Here is a 21,046-nt window from a genome sequence, read left to right on the forward strand (position 1 = left end):
GAAAATAGAGAAGTGGGGTTACGTGAAACCGAGAAGCTCCGGCATATTCAAGGAGAAAACAGTGTGAAGGCACAACCAGTTAAGTGGGAGAAAATATTTATAAACCATACAGTTGATCAGGGTTAACTTCCAAAGCAAGAAAAGCATAATTTTAAAGTACCCAATTAAAAAATGATCAACAAGAGGCCAGTGCTGTGGCATACTGGGCAGAGGCCTACAGTGGCAGCATCCCATATGAGAGTAGGTCCACGTCCCAGCTAATCCTATACTGATCCAGCTGTCTGCTGTGGCCTGGAAAAACAGTAGAAGATGACCCAAGTGCTGAGGCCTCTGCACCCACGTGGGAGACCCAGAAGAAGCTCCTGGCTTTGGATCAGCCCAGCTCTGGCCATTGTGTCCACTTGGGGAGTGAACCAGCAGATGGAAGACCTTTCTCTCTGTCTCTCAAATAAATAACATCTTTTAAAAAAAAATGGACAATGAATCTGAACAGACATACATGGCCCATATTTTAAAGTGCTCAGCATCACTAATCATCAGGGAAATGCAAATCACAACCATTAGGAGATATCATCTCACACCTGTTATGGCTACCATGAAAAAGACAAGAGGTAATCAATGTTGGCAAAGGTGTGGAGATATGGGGCGCTTGTATGTTTGGTAGGAATATAATCAGTACAGCCAATACGGAAGGCAGTATGGAAAAGCCTCCCGAAGTTGCAAATAGAGTGACCACACGGCCCTGCAATCCACTACAGGATACGTATCCCAAGAACATGCAACCCAGGTGTTGAGGGGATCTCTGTGCGCCCCTGTTCATTGCAGCATGATCCACCATGGCCAAGATATGACATTTACCTCGGTGTGCATCAGGAGATGAATGGACAGAGTAAATGTGGTGTATACCAGTGCACTCAGCCTCTACACAAGCGAAGTCTTGTCATGGAGCTGGTAGGACGTGACGCTGAGTGAAACACGCAAAGACAACCACTGCATCATCTCACTGAGACATGGGATCCAAAACAAGGGGAACTCAGAAGCAGGGGGCAGCACAGTGGGTACGAGAGGTTGTGAAGGAAGAAGTGTAGAATATTAGGGAGATGGCAGTTAAAGGATGTGAAACTTCAGTTAGATGGGAATCAGTTTGGGAAATCTGTCAGAGAGATTACAATGAATAATAATGAAATATACAAATATTGTGTATTGGTATTGTATACTCTGAGAGTAGATTTTAAGTGTTTTCACCCCCATAAAAAGTGAATGAGATAATGCAGTCATTCATTAACTCAATTTAGCTATTTGAAATAATGCATACTTCAAAACGTCATGGCGTGCCCCCAAATTTTCACTCATCAATATAAACAAATATTTTCAGAATTAAAAAGAACATTTCAAGGAAACACATGCCAGTAAGAATGAAATGAGAGTTGCTGTTGAGCGGTGAGATTACAGGTGACTGTCTTTTGGTAGTCTCCAATTTTGGAAACTACGTAGCATATAATAGCTTCATAATTTATCACTGCATTCAATAGTTGCTCTTTTGAGACTTTGCTGCGAGTCACATATTACTGGTAAAAAAAATCCTGAGAGATCAGGCCATTTTTTAAAAATATTTATTTATTTGAAAGTCAGAGTTACACAGAGAGAAGGAGAGGCAGAGAAAGAGAGCGAGGTCTTCTATTCGCTGGTTCACTCCCCAACTGGCTGCAATGGCCTGAGCTTTGCCAATCTGAAACCAGGAGCCTGGAGCTTCTTCTGGGTCTCCCATGCAGGTGCAGGGACCCAAGGAGTTGGATCATCTTCTACTGCTTTCCCAGGCCATAGCAGAGAGCTGGATCGGAAGTGGAGCAGCCGGGACTTGAACCGGTGCCCACATGGGATGTTGGCACTGCAGGGGGCGGCTTTACCAGCTATGCCACAGTGCCAGCCCCCAGCCATGTTTTAGGGGAGGCAATTAATCATTAATCAAGAGAGGCCGCTCACAGAGTGGAGGGGGAAGCTTCCCAGGAGGTGGCCTAGGAAGGAGGATGAGAAACGAGCTTGCTGTGCAGTCATGGCCAAGGAAGCGGGGAGAGCCAACTGCTGGAGAGGTGGCTAGGACTGACTCCCTGGTTGTTTATATAATGGGCCAATTAAGGCATATTTAAAATTCTTCTTGCAGATAATATCCATTTTTCATTTGTCACAGGGCTTGCCCATAACCCCACACTGGGTAGGGTTCTGGAACCTGACGCTTTCCGCATATAAATTTTTCCCTGACAATATTATTGAAGCCTTCAAGTTTGCAAGGACGTGTGCCAGACCCTAAGCCAGGAAGGACAACCGTTGAATTGGCAGACACACTCAGCCCTGCGCTTCGGGATCCATTTGTCATCTGTTGTTTACATGTTTTCCAACAATATTTTTCCCGAGTGAGATATTAACTGAGAAGGAATTCCGGGGCTGAGCCTGGCAGTGTGTAATACTAACCACAGTCAACATTCAGTGGCTGTAAGGTACCAAATACCCCTGTGTCTTTCTCACCAAGAATATCAGGATCTCTACATAGCCAGCAAGTGGCAGAGCCATGTTGGAAGCAAAGTCTTGCTGAACGCAATGTAAGGAGAAGCAGTTGGAGGGTGGTCCCAGCTCGAGGGCTACCTGTCTTAGTTCAGTAGCAGGAAAACCCATGGCTGGGCTTGGTAAACTCTCCCAAATAAACTTTCAGCTGAGTCAAGCCCTGGATGTGGTGTGGACAAGTCATCAGGCTCTGAGAAGTACACATGAAGCCATTCACAGCTCATAAATTTCCACCACATTCCCCAGTCGGGGGCAGGAGGCGGGAGTGCTGGGATTCTCAGCCAGTGGTGCCGATGCCAGCGCACACAGCAGCCATCAGCAGGGAAGGCAGAGCCCAAGCCTTCTCTGCACTTTTCAGTTGACAATCTGAAGCCTGAACCTTAACTGTCCAACACCTCAAGGCTGTGAAAGGTGTCCGAGTGAGGCATCACACCAGACATGGTCAGGCTGACTGCTCTGGTGCCAAGGCAGCAGGGGCACAGCGGGCTGATCCTTGTGCCTTGTTGTGGACCTGGTAGCCTGGACCGTTGGTCCATGGGCCAGCAGGACTGCTCCCAGCAGCCTCACTGCTATGTCCTGACATGAGGAGGGGCTGCTCTGAGCTCTTCCTGGAACCCAGGGGCCCACAGGGCAAGGCTCAGCTTAACTTGGCTGATGACCTGCTCTTCCTTGGGGCAGCAGCAGTGACCCAAGGCATGGAGCTCAAAGGGCTGATGGGGTGGCTCAGGGTCCCTCACTCACTCAGGACGGGACAGGAATCCACACACACCCACCCCATCCTGAGCCCTCATGGTAGCACATCTTCTGCTACGTTTGGGGAAGAAGGCTACATCGTCAGATCCTTTTACCTTTCCTTCCCTATAGCCAGAGATACCATAGAAGTGAGCGCACACACATCAGAAGGCCGATGGTCACATCTTTACAAAAACCTGGGACTCTAGTGGCCGTGAGTGGTACCTATCGCACCCAAGGGCATGCCTGCATCAGCCAGGGCTTCTTGTCCTCCTGTTTTCATGTAACAAGACAAACTTAGCTGACCATGACTGGCTGAGGGCTGGGGTCTCGGAGCAGCTCTGAGTAAACACTCAGAGGCATCAAGCACCGGCAGGTGTTTTCCAGAGGCTGGAACTTAGACGTGACTGTCTTGGGTCACCAGCTTGATTGGGGCCCTGTGCCGAGACCAGTGCCCCAACCATGGTGCTGCTGATTCTTAAGTGGATATCTGGTAACTTAAAAATAAAACATCCTCCTTCCCATATCACCTGGGAGCCTTATTCTACTCACATGGACAGTGCCAGCTAAATGAAGGCTGGGAGCAGCTGTCTTATCCTGGAATTCTGATTTCAGAATCAGCAACCTCCCCCCACCTCCCCCAACACATGGTCCCTTGGTAGGTCAAGGAACACACCAAGGGCTGAACTCCACATTCCATGGCCTCCTTTTTCCCAGTCTTCACATCACAGACAAGAGAAAAGAATCTGCTAAACTTGCTGGGAGAAATGCAGATGGCTGCTCGCTCTCCTAGTCTGTGTTTAATGCTTGCTGGCAAGCTCTACTATGGATGAGATGTGGAGGAAAATAAAGACTATAGAGATTGTTCCACACTGGACCAGTGTGCACGTCTGTGTTAACAAGCATTACATCAGAGAGGAAGACATAATATGCAGTGTCTCTGCACTTAGTGGACCAGTGAAGCCCCTTTGGTCTCCATGCAAGCATCTCATGACATGAGCGTTCCATGGCTCCTTCTCTGGGAAATGCTAGGCACTGTGTGTTTATCTGAAGGCATAGCTTTATGATCTCTATAGCTGCACTTGGTTTATAAACTTCCCTTCCCTCTGATGGCAGGGAGTTCATCCAGGACAGCTCAGTCTTCCTGGTTTTAATCCTGGGCAATTCAGGATTTAAATCCTGGCCAAGTAAGATCCAGCCCTCTTCTACCTCACTCCCAGTTTGCCCTCTCCAATGGGCCCTGGCTTCTGAAGCATGGTCTTTCTCCGAAGTTGATGATGTCTTCTGTAAGCCAGCATCTCCCCTCTAAATTACAGTACCTTTTCTCATCTGTCCTGCCTCACAACTTTTGTGGGATTTGGTATTGCAATGAAAAAAAATAACCCAGTATCGGAGAGAGGGAGAGGGGGAAAGAAGAGGAGTAGAGAGGTGGGATGCAGGGATCAGAAAGGGAAAAGGCACTCATTTCAGGAATCGTCAAGGCCAGTTCTGCCTCTTACCACAACAGTTAGTTAAAGCTAACTTTTTTTCAGACAGGGCTGCACAAAGATGATGTTAAACCATGCACAGTGTTCAAAAGATAGCTCTGGCTTCTAGCTAATCAAGCTAATCAACCTGTTTTCAGTCTTCACCTTCATCTATTTATTAAGTTCTTAATGCTTCCTAGATGCTGGATACAAAGAGAAAGGGATGGAGCCCTGTGCTCCCATAGTCTGGGTGAGAATCCAACTAAACAGAGCACAATGTGATAAACTTGACAATGGGGTTGAAAAGATTGTAGGGCTCTGTCCGGAGTTCTGTGGAAGAGACAGTCTTCTGCCCATTTTGTCAATGAGGATACTGAGCTGAGGCAAGTTCACTGACTTCAGCACGGCCTCCACTGTCAGGACACAGGGCATTTGAGGACTCCAATCCCCATGGACTCTAACAGGTACCTGGTTATGTAGGCCATGGCATCCTTTGAGCCAGGACTTGTCCCGGTTTTGCTAACCCCTTCCTGTATGTGATGCCCAGCTGCTGCCTCCTTGGCAGTATGAGAAGGGGAGGAACAGGAGCGGCAACTGGGGCCATGCCCAGCCAGGCAAGGCAGAGGCAGCCCTTGAGGTTCTGAAGCAATGCTGCCCAGTGGAAAGCAAACTCCTGCCTGACCCCAGGATCCTCTCCTTTACTCTCCACTAGCCTCGCCTTTTGACCATTACAAGTCTAGGGTCTATGCTTTTGCTTTGTTGGACTCCTGGCCTGAGGAGACCAGCTCCTTTGACTTTGGGTGAAGCCAAAAACCGAAAAAAAAAAAACTTCTGCCAAGTCAAACACAGTCATAGACATCTCTGGCTGTTCCTCCAGAGAGTCCTCAAAAGAACTCCCCTGTCGTCACTTCCAGCAGCTCTGGGTGTCGTCCAGGCTGGCCCTGCAGAGTCATTTAGGAAACCATCGTGCATGAATGCAGCTCTCCCACCCACTTCCTTACACACTTCTGTTTATGGAAAGAGCCAGAGAGAAGTGCAAAGGTCTTGGGTGGAGGCCCACAGGCTCATCAACTGCCCCAGAGTCCCTCGATCAGACGGACAATGCAGGACTCTTGTTTGCCCCCTACTAGGTGAGAAAACACAGTGTGGGGCACACATCTGAGAATGGACTGACCGATGGCATGGCCGGAGCAATGCCCTGCCCCGTGCTTCTCCACACTGAGAGCTGATGTTTTGGAGGCAAGCACAGTCATAGGTGCTGGAGAGCTGATCTTCCCAGTGTTCTTGGGGAAAGCATTTTAGAAATGGGTGGCGAGTCCTGCTGGGAAGAGCTGTTAACACCCACATAGATGCTTGAAGTTGGCAGCAATCCATCGAGATAGAGCTAAAAGGACCCTTGATGAGGATCCCCAAGAGTTCAGGTTTTGAGCTGGCAGCCCAAAGCCGCCATCACAAATCAGTGATGCAAAGCGTTAATCAAGGAGTGAGGTTCAGGCAGTGAAATCCTTGAGTGTCTTCCATCCCTTGGCCATCCCTACTTTGTTGCCCCCAGATCTATCCATCTGTCAGTGGCTGCCTTTCCACCTCCATTAGCCTTGAGCCCCTCTTGAATGCAGGGTTCAGAACTGTTATACTGTAGAGGACCAGGTACTAAGTATGCCAGGCTTTGTGGTATATGGTCACTGTCACAACTGCTCAGCTCTGCCATCATGGCACAAAAGCTACCACCGACTATTTATAAACACATGAGGGTAGCTGTAGTCTACCAAAATGTATTCACAAAACAGGTGGTGGACCAGGTTTGGGCCACAGGGCATAGTTTGTTGACCACCACCCTAGATCTTTCTCCTTTTTTCTTCATTCTTCAGAACACTAACAAAATGTTTAAAAGACAAGCCAATTGTCTGTTGTTGCTTTTGGACTACCTTTCCCTTATTTTTGTATTCCAGAAAGTACACTCTGTCTTGTCTTAATAGGTGGTTATTTAAATTGAAAGCAGCTGTGAAGGAAAGCATCTTTTCAATGAGTATCTGGTATCCCTGCTGCCCTCAAAGCGCAACTTTGAGATGTGCCATCTTTTGGTTTAGCCAGATCCAAAGCTTACAGGCATGTTGCAATCGCCCTGGAAAACTCTGCACCACACAGCGCTGGAAATGTTTCTTGCCGGTATGAACGAACACATGGAAGCTGAAATGGCTTGAAAATGACAGAGCTGACTCTAGAGCATACCATAGACCCATTTCCTTAACCTTTCAACATCATCTTGACTGTGGAACTTTCTCATGGCACCTGAGCTTCCGGGGGAACCCACAAAGCCAATGAGATGACATTAGCTGGAAGCACAGGTGAGGGGCTCTCCAGGGATCTGGCCTGTCACTGGAGACAGGTCACCCACGAGCCACATTTAGACCACTCCCCCTCACCAGGGCCAAGCACCAATTTCCCCTTTGGCCTGTGGTCACAAGCACAGAGGGTTAACAACTGGTGACCCAACTGTGTAGTTCATGGTTAAGTGGAACCACCTGATACTGCTGCAGTGGAACCAATGTCTGGAAATCATCGTGATCAAAGTAAAGGGGGAAAAAATCAGAACAGAAAAATCTAGTCACAGCAGGATTCCATTTTTGCTTAAAACATTTATCTACTTATCTATACCCACAGATACTACACTGGGAAGAAATGTATTCAGATGCCAACAGTGGTTATCTCGGTGTAATTACACAGTACTTTAATTCTCTTTTCATTTGGTTCCCTGTGTTTTAGGTTTTTATGCAATCATTTTGTGTTGCTTTTATGTTTTTAGAAGTGTTATTTTTAAAAGATGAGGAAGAATAGATATCCCAGACTAACTTGTGTGTTGTTGAAAATAAAAGCAGCAAGCTCCCCAGTGACAATCTTCCCATCTGCCCTGAAGCAGGCATCCTGTTGGCTGCATGAAAACTTCCAGAGAAAAATCTCTGCCACAGAGTGCTCGAGGGCTTGAGCATCTGCCAGGCTGGTGATTTCTCACCCGTGGCTCAGGACAAGCCTGCGTGCTAGGAATCTCTTGCCACAGGGTTGCCCTGTGGGACTTTCTTTTGGGCTCCTCTTCTTCTTCTTCTTCAAAAAAAAAAAAAAGGTAGCAGTACCTGTTTCCACTGGGCTTGGTTTTCCCCTCTCCTCTCAGTTCACTAAAATACACCACATGGCTAAACAAGCGAATAATGCATCCTGATTCTTTTTAAGCGACTGATTTCATCGGATAAGCATTTCAGAGAAAGGAGAGTTTCTTAAGGAAACAGACACATTTCCCCTAGAAGTTCTCCCCTTAAGCAAGGTGGCCTTTTCTTTGGAGGTGACAGGACTCAGCAGTCCTGGTGTGGATTATTGGCAGGGACTTCCTTACTGCATAGCATTAGGCTGCACTCACACAGCCAAGGCACTCCCTGATGGAGGCATAGCCCACTTTGCTGCAGAGAGACAGACTCTCTGCCTGGTAGGGAGTCCTGGATCGTGGCTTCCTTGTTGATACTGGACAAATAACTAGCCTCCTTCAGTGTCTTCTTGCTCCCAAACAGAAGCTGTGAGTACTAGAGAAGAACATACCCACTAAGTAACTCCAGTCACCCCAGCCATTCCTCCCAAACTCAACTCTGCTTTGGAACTCGCTGACCCCACCTTAATCATGCCCTCTACAGACACACACACAACTCGACCCCTAACCGCTACCAAGTTCTCATTCTGCTCTACCGTGGCTTCAAGTCATTGCCAAGTTCCTCTGCTTAGCTGTGCTGTGTTATTCTTGCTGGAGTTGAAGTTCATCCTGTTATCCTAAGCTCCCCAAAGGCAGGAACAGGTGTCCCCGTAGTCAGAGCAGTGCCAGTGAAGAGTATTGATGCTTCAAAAAGCACTCTATGAACAAGGGGCCCTCGATATCACCATCTTTCTATGTGTTTATCACTTTAAAATGCATCTTTTGAAGCATGTCAACCATGCTTTCTGTTCTCCATGGCGTTACCACCTAGCACACTACTGCCTTTCTTCCTAGACTTTGCTTGGACTCTTGTATCCTGTTCTGAGCTGAGAATCTATCAGAACTTATCAAAACCATGACTTAATGTGAGAATAGAAAGTGCTTAGCCTAGTTACTTGGCCACATCAAACCTTCAGGAAGAGACATAGATTACATCAATGCACGTGCAGGGAAGTTAATAGTTCTCCTAGGAGTTTGTTGGGTCCACCTTTTCTGTTGGAGGAGGCTTGTTTCAACCAGAAGAGGGCAGTGTTGTGTGTGTGGTCCATCTTGTAACCATGACACATGCAGGAGCCCAAAGGTCTTGACTAAAACGGCAAGTGCTTTTGGATCACCACACTTGGCTCAGAGTTTTCACCATACATTAAAATGGCCAGACCAAGAACGTTACAAAGACCAACGTGATCTAAGCCTTAAGGAGCCTGCTGTTTGCCAGTGGTACCGACACACACACACACACACACACACACTCACTCCACTCCTCCACAGTGTCAACAGCTACAGGCCAAAGACTGAGATGAGAGTTTTCTAGAGAATTCTCCTGGGATCAACACCTGGGGAGGGGAGGGGAGGGGAGAGGGAGAGGGTGGGAGGTAAGCAGGACAGGGCAGAGGGAAAAGGTGGCCTGTGATGCAGTCTCAAAGGCTGGAACCCACCCCATGGGATGCTGCAAGGCTGAGACAGCCCTTCTGGGATCATCTGTGTTGTCATGGCGGTCCTGGCTTCTACACCCTGTGTCAATCTGCCACCAGATACTGGTGCCCCAGAGAAGAGTGTGACCTTGGATGGTTCTTGGAAGTTAGGGGCAGTTTGTGGGAAGAGACCCAGCTGAGGGCTGTCAGCCTGTAGCACTCCAGGAAGTTGGGGGGACACATTCTTGTATTCCAAAGGGGGCTCTGGTTGATGAAGCACTGACTCCAGTTCTGGGCTTAAAATATTTGCCCAAGGTCACACAACTCATCCAGCAGAAGAAGCTGAACTTGAAACCAGGGCAGCCTGGCCTCACGGTCTGGATTTTAACCACATCACTCTATTGTAATGTCCTGGCGAATTGGCTCCAGGACCCTTACTATGGATAGTAAAGTCTATGAATGCTTGAGACCCTTATATGAAATGACACAGTATTTGCATTCAACAACACATTCTCCCATATGCTTAAAATCACCTCCAGGTTATAATGCCCTGACACAATGCAAAAGCTATGTAACTAGTTGTTACCCTGTGTTGAGGGACTAACAAGGGGGGAAAAAAGTCTACCTATTCAGTACAGGTGTAACCAAAGGCCTAACTACACAGTGCAAACATTCAAACAGGGGCCAGAGAGAGGGGGACCCATGGAATGGGGGGGAGCTATGACAGGTATGACCACACCTCACTTCATAACATGGATTCAGCCTAGCTCTTGGCACTCTGCAAGTTAAAATATCACTTTGTGAAACTTTCTGAATTTTTTCCCAAGTATTTTTGAGCCGAGACATGTTGAGTCTGCAAATGCAGAAGTTACACCTAAGCAGAAGAAAAAGAAAAAAATCAAGGCTCAGGGCTTTCTCTGCAAGCATCACTCTAATGGAAAACAGGTGGGGGCAGAAAGAGGAAGTGAGAAAATGCCTTTATTTTATATAGACGTAAAATAAGATATACTAAGATATATATCTTAAGGAGTAGGGTTGAGGCTCTTAAGTTACCCAGCCTTGTTCTTTTTCGGTTTCGAGTTTTAGTCTTGCACATACTCATAGGCACTCCTTGCGTTGTGCTATTCGGAACAGCATTTCAACACTCAGTCCTCCAAAGCCATGCAAGTAAGGAAAACAGCACAAAGAGGGGTTCCGTGTGTATGAGGTCAGGGAGGGACTCACAGCGCAGAGGACCAGGAAGGTCACGGTCAGGGCCCTTCCTTGGTGTGTCCCCACCCTGGGCTGGGGCTGGGGGTAGGAGGCCGTGGGGGGCCGGGGGGATGTCTGTGACTCACCGGCCTCTCCCACCGCGCGGTTTCTCTCCCCAGCTCATGTGCTCCTCGGTGCAGAAGGCCCTGTTTGAGGAAGAGGACCACGTCAAGAAGCTGCAGCAGAAGGTGGCCACGCTGGAGAAGCGGAACAAGCAGCTCCGCGAGCGAGTCAAGAAGGTCAAGCGGTCGCTGCGGCAGGCGCGCAAGAACGGCCGCCACCTGGAGCTGGTGAACCAGAAGCTGAATGAGAAGCTGGCGGCGGCCGCCGCGCTCCCGCACATCAACGCCCTGGGGCGGGAGCCCCCGCGCGCCCCGTACCTGCGCGGGTAGCGCAGGTGCACCGGGCTGCGGCGCCCGCCTCGCCTTTCCAGGTGGGAGGTGGGATGGGAGAACGACGGAGCTTTTGTTAGGTGCACCTGTTTCAAACCTGGTAGGAATTTTTATTATGCACTTGGTAAGGTCTATTTGGATTAAAAAAAAAAAAAAGCACATCTGATTTTCCCCGTGGGTACTGACCTCGCTGGCCTCCGCCTCCACGCCCTGCCCTTTCCCGCCCTGGCCCCTAACACCTGCCTGGAAGTCCAGAGGCAGCAGGATGCTCCGGGTGCTCTCTGCTCGCCTGCTTCCTCCCAGGAGCAACCCGGAAGTGCGTTTACTTTGGGCTCTGTGTACAAGGTGGCAAGTGGCTCAGCCTTCATCTCAGCAGAGAATCGGTGTGGCTGTCAGCTCTCAGATCCAGCAAGCCCTGGAACGTCCGCCGGCTTGCCTGCGTCTTTAAAAGGAGGACGCCCATCCACGAACCCCACCCAGCTGCAGCCAACAGTCCCCTGTCAACTGAGGCTGGTTCAGGCTGGATTCGCTCATTCAGCTGAAGGAACTGAGTTGGGAACGAGGCAGCAACAGGTAATGAAGCAAGTTCATTTACACCTGCCTCCCGGTACCAGCTCCCTAAGGTTGAAGACGATGTCGACAGAGGGTTGCAGCCGGCGGTGCTAAATTGGAAGCAGCTGAGAACCATCTCAACCACTGCTCAACTCTTGACTTGCTTGCTCAGTCATTACTTCTAGCGTCCTGAATGCAAGGTCAGATGCCCCCTGCCTAAAACAGCTCTGGACTCTTGTGCTGCCAGAGACACCTCCTTACCTACTGGGATCAAGGTGACCTCACCTGATTCCCATCCGGGTCCCTGAAGGCTTGTTGCAGGCATTGCTGTCTCTGCGTGTTGACACATGCACCTGCTCCTGGCTCCCCAAGGCCCGCCCACACCTTGAGGATCATGTCTGCACATCAGCATGCTTGTTATTAGGTTAGCCATTAGCAGGAGCAAAGCACTTTTATCCTCACTGGAAAGACAGTACTGCCAGTAAAAAAGGGAGCACACTGTACTTCCCACTCAAGCACATTTGATCCGAAGTTGGTTCAGTGGCTGCCTCTCGCCTCTCCCCTTGATGGCCCTGCAAGCCAACAGATGCCCTTCCCTGCTGTTTGACCAACAGTCACCGCTGGCCCCTCACCGGGATCTGCCAGCCAGAGGCCCCCGCAGACACTGCAGGGCCTGATATGCTGTCATCTCCGGCGGAAATGGCAGTGACTGTCAGATTTCTACTCTTCTGCCTTTAGGAGAACCGGGTGCTTCTTGCTCTGGCCAGCCAGTCTAGGGAGAGGAGCCTCGTGTCACTCAAGTCTAGGTGACAGCCTAGTACCGCGGGAGAGACATCTGTGCCCTGGATTGGATAGGAAGGGGACTTCTGCCCAGGGCACACACGCCGCAAGCTTCTGCCACCACTTTCTTAGCTATAGTCTTCCTAGTATGGTATGACAGAAGCTGCACCTTCTAGTTTATTCTTGCTGAGGACGTTTCATGAAAGCAGGCTTGCTCCCACCCTCGGGAATGGTGAGGCCAAGGGTGGCGAGCAGCTGGCGCTTGGAGAACTGGGGGAGCTGGATCCCTACAGGTGCATGACGTTCTGCTTTTCCAATAAACAAGAGCAGCGGTTTTCAACCACAACAGCGGGGCGATGAGTGTTTCTTCGGGGTCAGGGAGATTTCAGGGTTGCCAGCTTTAGCCTAGGAAAGTGATTGCGAGCCTTTGCAGGAAATGTGTGTGAGTCATACCTGGGGCCGGCTCTGTCATCTCCATCTGGATGTGGCTTAGCCCTGCCTCTCCCCGGGTGCCCGTCTCTCAGCATACCTGCAGAAAAGTGGTGTTAGCCTGCCCTGCCGCTCACCAGGAGGCAGACAGCTTCGTTACTCATTGCCTTCACAAGGGCGCTGAGATCTGTTGCCGAAGGTGCCTGTTGCCAGGTCCCTGTCATCTGCTGTGCAGTCAGCTTCCTGCAGCCCTCACCTGTGCTCACTGTGCTGGAAAGACATCCTTAGGCTCCAGCTCCAACAGTGACACAGCACTTGGGCTGTTTTAGTCAGCTTGGCCCAGCAGTAGCTCTGAGATGCAGATCATTGACTAGTTTCCCATTGTGGTACTGGGAGTCACATGATAGGTAAGAGGCAAGTGGATGGCCGGCGCCGCGGCTCACTAGGCTAATCCTCCGCCTTGCAGCGCCGGCACACCCGGTTCTAGTCCCAGTCAGGGCGCCGGATTCTGTCCTGGTCACCCCTCTTCCTGTCCAGCTCTCTACTGTGGCAAGGGAGTGCAGTGGAGGATGGCCCAAATCCTTGGGCCCTGCACCCACATGGGAGACCAGGAGGAAGCACCTGGCTCCTGGCTTCGGATCAGCGCGGTGTGCCGGCCGCAGCCGCCATTCGGGGGTGAACCAATGGAAAAGGAAGACCTTTCTCTCTGTCTCTCTCTCTCACTGTCCACTCTGCCTGTCAAAAAAAAAAAAAAAAAAGGCAAGTGGAATCTAGGGACCCTCACGATTCTCTAAGCTGGCAGCATGTGTGTGCCAGAGCGAGCATGGGGTAGGAGGAGCTTTCTTTGACTCCACAGTGTGTCTGAAGGCCACCATGCCTATTCCTGCTGCTTCCTAATTTTTTTTAACTATTATTTTTTATACCACGCTGCACCACTGTTTTATGATCCCTGCCGAGGAGCAGAATTTAACATAGATCCTCCTAGAAGGCCACATCTGGGGGAGGGCATACAGACTCAAATCAGGATGACCTTGAACACACGGTTAGCTCAGCAATGGTTCATGGTCTATGATTTTTTGTTTGTTTATTTGAAAAGTCACACACCCAGCCTGTAGTAGGCTCTTTAATACATATTATCTCATTTCATGGCCCCATTTTAGAAAATAGACTTATCTCTGTTTCTCCAAGAAGAATCTGAGGCTTTAACAGATGACATAAACTGCCCGGGTTCCACAACAAAACAGGCGGTCAAGCAAGGACTCGGCACCGTCTTCATTTCCGTCTGTCCTTGCTCATCTGTAAAATGGGGGTAGGACCAGCCCCAGCCTAAAGGCTGTTGGGAGGACTGAACGAGATGATGCACTCAACTGCACAGCCCGGGCCTCACACTCAACAAGACTGAATACACAGTACTTACAATAATAGTCGCATCAGTATTCAGACAGGCAGAATGCTTCTCAGAACCAGAAGACATTTGCTGAGTCCATGTGATGTTCCTGTCACTCTTTTCCTGAAACTCTGGCCTCTTTTCCATTCACCATCAGCCTTTTCTAGCTCTTTTTCATTTTCCTTAGACTGAGCCATCTCCTTTTCTTTCCCACGCAATAGTTGGCTGTTTCTCCAGAATTACAGTCCATCAAGGAATATGTTCACTCCGCTCCCTTCCCCGCTCATGCTGTCTGGTTTTCCCCATCCTTCTCTCTACCACATCGAAGCACATCCTAGGGACCACATCTAGGCTCATAGATCACAACAAGGGCCAGAAGGATGGCCTGGCCATGTTGTGAGTTCTCTTCAAAACCTGGCACTGTGGGGAGATCAGATGGCATTAGTAATTCTAGGAGACGGGGGGAGACCGGAGCTAGCACGGTTGCTCCGTCTCACATGTGACGCCCTCTGCCGGGCTGTGACGCAGCAGTGAGATCCTTCCCAGAGGCTCATGTTGTACCTTTAGATGTGCCAGCTTTCAGAACTGTGAGCCAAAGAAACAACCTTATGAGTTACCCGATTGTGGGTATTTTCGTCATAGCAACAGCAAATGGCTCCACTAACATTCCCCTCTCCTGTCATACATCTTTTCCTCTTTGAGGAACCCTTATGTTCGCCTACAGCCACACTCAAAGCTACCCACCCCGGGGGGAAAAGCGGGAAACCTGCAAACCACAAGTCCAAGAGCAGTCCTTCCCTGAGTCTTCCTCAACTTGTGACCCTGGTTCTCTGCTGGAATCTACGCTGGGAATGCTGAAGGAGTCATCGCCAAGTGCTGGCTTCTGTCTCTTCATCTCCTCCCGATGGCGCAATCAGCCCACTGGAACCAGATGTGAGTGCCCACTGCCGCTCCTCAGGGGACCAGAATGCCAAACCTAGTTTCTCTCTGCTGTCATCAAGCTTGAAGTGTGAAGCTCCACAGTCGCCAGTTGATACTCCATCTCCCTTCTCTCCTCTCTCTCACCCCCACTTGCCTCTGCACCATTGTCAGCAAGCTCTACCAGCTTCTCCACCTCATCTTTAACTTTCACAGTTGTAAGAAATCCCCTCCAAAAGAATAAAATGCTGATGTGTAGCTATGGGGACAGTGATTCCCAACAGAACTTTCTGTAGTAACGGCCACATTGAGGTGTATGCTGTCCAATAGGGTAGCCACCAGCTCTAAAGATGTGAAGAGTATGCTCAAAAGCTGACTTTTTATTGAATTCTAATTTACATTCATGTAGCCACATACAAGTGACATCATACGGGATAGTGCAGATCTAGAAAATGCTTCAGCACTTTAAGACAGAGCTACCTCCTGGCACCTGTTCTCTGCTCGTTTTTGCCAAAAAGAACCCCGTATGTAGCTGTGCCTGGCCATGTGTCTGGTTACAGAACCACATTTCCCAGCCTACATTTCAAGCCTTTCTCTGGGTGGCCAGTAAGATATAAGCTATAGTCACTTGGTAGAACTTACAAGAAAACTTTCTAAAAGCATGCTTACTTCACGGCCAGACACTCTGCGCTTTCTTCCTTTTCTTTTCATTCTCTCTAGAACTTCTACGTGATGGCTGGCACACTAATAGGCCCAATGTAATGTGAAGCCACTGTGTGGGCAGGAGCCATCTACCACATACAACATTGAAGGAAGATGAAGGAGCTGGCTGAGGACCATGTGGGGCTGCCATCAGCCTTGAAACACCCACCTCCAGGCTTGAGGACCTGGGAGAGACAGATCTCCCTGTTTGGGTCTCTGTTGTTGATGGGGTTTTAAAGTAGTGAGCTCTGGCTTTTGAGAAGGGGGCACTACAAAGCCACAACATGCAGAGGAAGACATCTTCATAAACCAGCCCTGGGTTTCCTGGAGTGAAATGTCTGTGGAGGGAAGGCTTTGGAGGACTTCACTGCTGCTCTGATGAGCCACTACAAAGGCCATGTGGAGAGGCTGGCGCTGTGGTGTAGTGGGTAAAGCCACTGCCTGCAACGCCCGCATCCCATATGGGTGCCAGTTTGAGTCCTGGCTGCTCCACTTCTGATCCAGCTCTGTACTAATGTGCCTGGGAAAGCAGTGGAGGATGGCCCAAATGCTTGGGCCCCTGCACCCATGTGGGAGACCCGGAAGAGGCTCCTAGCTCCTGGTTCAGCCTGGCCCGGCCCTGGTTATTATGGTCATTATGGAGTAATGGTCACTATGGAGTAAACCAGCAGATGGAAGATTCTCTCTCTCTCTCTCTCTCTCTCTCTCTCTCTCTCTCTCTCTGTAACTCTTTCAAAGAAAACCAAAGTGCATGTGGAGGCAGAGCAAGATGGTGGCTATGTAAGATGCTCAAGTGATCTCCCCACAGAGACACCAGTTTGAACAGCAACGCATGTACCACATCGCCTTCACTGGAGTCTCAGAAGCCAGGTGGAAGGCCACAGTGCCTGGTCTCAGTGTAATGAGAAGAAAAGGCTCATTGAAGAAAGCGGAAGGGAAAGAGTTGTGCAGGTCGCTCCTCCCACAGCAGCAAACAGCGCAGCGGGGAGAGAGAGATGACATCTGCCTGGCGGGGGCCAGTGGGGGTGCAGGGTTATGTCCAGACCTTAGACCTGAAATCCAGTGCTCCCCTCCCCACAATACAAACTGCCCCTAGGCTCACACCTGAGTTTTAGCCTCTCCTTAGCCGGGTGGCTGAAGGAATGTGCCTGCTGTCCCTTTCCGAAGTCCCGTAGGCAGTCAAGCAAGACAGGATAGGAGGGAAGGGTAATGCAGGAAAAGAAATTTAGGGACTTGTAGTGGAGCTCATAGCTAGGTTACTTCGGTGAGATCCAGCACTTGACCAAACCCAAGGCCTCTGTCCCCATATTTGCTGCAACCTCGCCCTGGTGGGACAAACTTGTACCACTGCCAACCTCACATGGCCCTGGCTGTACCCCCAAGATTGTGCAGAGCCTGGTGACTGTGAGTCTCAGGTGTGACATAGCTTAGTGCTAGCCTGGGTGACCAAGGTGCTGCCTTTATATTCTGCCATCCTGGGGCAGACAGCAAAGACTCATAGGAGTGTCTATTGGAATTCAATGCTGGCTGGGCTGGAAAAACCCAACACACCCTACCAGTCCCTATCCCCAGGCTAATACCCAGGTGGAGTCCCGTGGCTCCAGGCAATTAAACTAGCACTCTAGCCAGCATCCCTGGTGGCTAGTTGCAGTGGGCATGGGCTAAGAGTCTACCCCAGCAACAGACAGACAGACCATAGCACCACCAGCATTGGTCCTACCCTAGCTGTGCTGGTCTGGGTAGGCTGTGGTCGCCCAAAAATGTGTGAGTTGACCCCCTGAGGGCCACAGGACTGGCTGGCTAGGCCTTCTCTGCTCCCAGGTGAGACTTGTAAGGATGGGCCACTTCATTTTTAAAAAGATTTATTGGGGCTGGCACTGTGACATAGCAGGTAAAGCTGCCGCCTGCAGTGCCGGCATCCCATATGGGTGCCGGTTCAAGACCCAGCTGCTCCACTTCTGATCCAGCTCTCTGCAATGGCCTGGGAAAGCAGTAGAAGACGGCTTGGGCCCTTGGGTCCCTGCACCCTAGTGGGAGACCCAGAGGAAGCTCCTGGATCCTGGGTTCAGATTGGCGCAGCTTCAGCTGTTGCAGCCAATTGTGAAGTGAACCAGTGGATGGAAGAGCTCTCTCTCGCTCGCTCGCTCTCGCTCTCTCCCCCTCTCTCCCTCTCTCCCTCTCTACCTCTCTACCTCTCCTTCTCTGTCTGTGTAACTCTTTCAAAGTAAATAAATAAATATTTAAAAAATAAATAAAAGGCACAGTGTGGGGTGGGGGTTGTAGAGAGAGCTTCCATCTGCTAATTCACTTCCCACATGGAGCCAGGGACTCCATCCAGGTCTTCCACGTGGGTAGCAGAAACCCAAGTGCTTGGGCCATCATCTGCTGCCTTCCCAGACCTACATTACTAAGAAGCTGGATCAGAAGTAAAGTGGGGACTCCATCCCAGGCACTCCAACGCGGGATTCAGGCATCCCAAGTAGCAGCTTAGCCCGCAGTGTCACAATGCTGTCCCTTTTTGACCTCTCCTCAGTCCAGTCTGCGTAGCACTCCCACTGCAGCTTGGGGGCACACCTGAACTCAGGGCGTCACTGAGGCAGGAGCAACACACCGGCAGCCAATCTCAGCCTAGGACGCCACCTAGTGCCGAAGTGATCAAAGAGTCTACAGGCCCAGATAAAGGGAGCAGATGGCTTAGAATTTTCTGGAAAGACAGGCACAAATTCAGCCAGATTATGAAGACTGGAGGAAAAAAATAACCAATCCTTCATTGTACAAGTGATGTCATATGTCAACAAGCATCAAGCTCCTTCAGGGGGATTCACCTAATGGACAAAGTAAGTTTCCAGAAAGCACCTATCTCGCCTTGTCAAATGCTCAGATAAGAGGCATTTTAAGGAAACCCAAGAAACTTCAGGAGAGCACAAACAACTTAACACTCCAGTAGAGGCTTGACAGAGAGGGGGAAGTCATTTTTAAAAAATCAAACAGAAATACTTCAACTGAGAAGTACACAAAGCACAATTTAAGCATGGTAAAAAGTATCAACAATAGAAGACAGCAGATGAAACAAATAATCAGGGAGCTTGAAAACAGGCTATTTGGAAATACACAGAGAGGGGCCAGCGCTGTTGCCTTGTTAGGGTAAAGGCCCCCACTGCCTGCAGTGCTGCCATTCCATATGGGTGCTGGTTCAAGTCCATCTCCTTGCTATTGTGCCTGGGAAAACAGCAGAGGATGGCCCAAGTCCCTGGGCCCCTGCACCCACATGGGAGACCAAGATAAAGCTCTAGGCTCCTGGCTTCCAATTGGCCCAGCTCCAGCTGTCATGAACATTTGGTGGGTGAACTAGCAGATGGAAGACCCCTTTCTCTCTCTCTAACTCTGCCTTTAAAATAAATAATCTTTTTTTATAAAGAAAATATACAGAGGAGAAATATTTTTTAAAGAATCCAAAGGAATGAAGAAAGTTTATGGGAACTTTGGGACAGCACAAAAATAGCAAATATCCGAGTAATTGGAATTCAAGAGGGACTTGAGAATGCCAGAGGTACCAAAGGTCTATTCCAGGAGATGCTAATAAAACCTGGAGCAGGACACTACCCAGGCACAAAACGTCTGAGATCACCAATAAGATTCAGCTCAACCGGGTCTGCCTCAGACAGAGTCAAGCTCACCAAGTTTAAAGATAAAGAGAGGGTTCTCAAAGCTGCAGGAGACCAGATAGCAAATAATATAGAAAGGGGTCCCAATCCATCAGACTGCAGACTCCTCAGAAGAAAATTACAGGCCAGGAGGGAGTAGACTGAGACTTCCACAGTGCTCAGGGTAAACAAACAAAACCAAAACCAAGCCAAGAACACCCATGCAGAAAAGCTGACCTTTAGATGCCAAGGAGAGGGGTCGGCACTCGGTGCAACAGTTACTTGCCACCTACGATGCCCACATAGCCTCTCAGAGTGCCTGGTTTCAGTCCTGGTTCCTCCGCTTCTGACCCCACTTCTTGCTAATGAGCACCCTGGGAGGAAGCTCACCCTGGGAGGAAGTTCAAGTGGTAATTCAAGTATATGGGTTCCTGTCACCCAAGTGGGAAACCCAGATTGAATTCTGGGCTCTTGGCTTTGTCCTGGCCCAGCCCTGGATCTTGCAGACATTTGGGGAGTGAAATAGTGAAAGAAGATCTCTGTCTTTGTGTCTCTCTTTTTCAAATAAAAAGAAAAAAAAAGAAAGGGAATGGGAGGGGAAGGGAAGGAAGGTGAGGGGAGGGGAGGGGAGGGGAATAGAAGGGAGGGGAGAAGAGGGAAGGGGAAGGGGTGTGGGGAGCAACTCGGACTAGACTAAGTTACTGGAATTAAGACTTACTCTATGCATCTGCTCTCCCACAATATGGCGCTGAGAAGGGAGTAACAACTTCTACGCAGCTGCCTCTCGCCAACTTGAGTGATGACCTGCAGGAGCTGATCCTGCTCCTGATTGCAGGAGAGCAGCGTACTTGGCGTGTGGGTAGCAGAGTTGGGATTGGTGGAAGAGGACTATAAAGGAGGAGAGAGACACCATGCACCAGGAACATCTATCTGAAGGAACACCTGAGCAGCCCCCGGGAGAGCCGGCCGGTGGTGTGCCGCTCCCCCGCGGAAGTGGGGAAAGTGGCAGGGGGAACCGCCCTTCCACAGAGGTGGAGGGACGGTAGCCAACCCGGGAAGAACCAGCAGCAAACCGGGGAGGGCTGAGCAGATGAAAGAACAGCGCAGGGTCCTGTGTCGTTCCTCCACAAAGAGGGGGAGCGACATAATGGTGCCGTGACTCGGATAGGAAGCCTAGGCAGGGTTTAGTGTCATTCCTCCATGAAGAGGGGGAGCGACATAATGGTGCCGTGACTCGGATAGGAAACTTAGGAGTGAAGAAGCGGGAAAATACCAGAGAGAGAGACTAGTAAAGAGCCTAGGGAAAAGCAGGACGGAAAAGGTGCCGGAAGAAGCTATCGAAAGCCTAGGCATAGACTCGGATATGGACTGTGGGAAAGAAGTTAGGATTGAAAGCGAAAGTGAAAGCTTTCATAGACTCGGATGCGGACTATGGCAGGGAAGCTAGGAGATTGAAAGCGAAAGTGAAACCTGGAGGAGGCTTGGACTCGGATGCGGACTGTGGGGAGAAGCCGGGAGAAATGAGAGGGGAATATTGTTGTTGGAAGAAAAGTTAGGGAAACATACCGGGTAGAGAAAAATGTTAGGGAA

General features: G+C 49.8%; 1 protein-coding gene and 1 long non-coding RNA gene across 2 annotated transcripts in view; one reads left to right on the plus strand and one right to left on the minus strand.

The window, feature by feature from the left end:
- CCDC3 (coiled-coil domain containing 3) overlaps positions 1 to 12,722 on the plus strand; it is a 121,305-nt gene extending 108,583 nt beyond the window's left edge. The window contains exon 3 of the mRNA XM_002717565.6: positions 10,772 to 12,722. Within this exon, the coding sequence (XP_002717611.1) occupies positions 10,772 to 11,044 (273 nt within the window). The 3' untranslated portion in view covers positions 11,045 to 12,722. The remainder of the gene's footprint in view (positions 1 to 10,771) is intronic.
- LOC149122661 (uncharacterized) lies at positions 12,085 to 20,041 on the minus strand. Its single transcript, XR_016219120.1, has 2 exons — positions 19,694 to 20,041; positions 12,085 to 12,905 (listed from the first exon to the last, which is right to left on the minus strand). It is a non-coding gene; the product is annotated as an uncharacterized LOC149122661 (long non-coding RNA).
- Positions 20,042 to 21,046: the final 1,005 nt, after the last annotated feature.

The sequence above is a fragment of the Oryctolagus cuniculus genome, chromosome 13 (genome assembly GCF_051225735.1).
Source record: "Oryctolagus cuniculus isolate XC-2025 breed Fujian yellow rabbit chromosome 13, ASM5122573v1, whole genome shotgun sequence".
NCBI classification, from domain to species: domain Eukaryota; kingdom Metazoa; phylum Chordata; class Mammalia; order Lagomorpha; family Leporidae; genus Oryctolagus; species Oryctolagus cuniculus.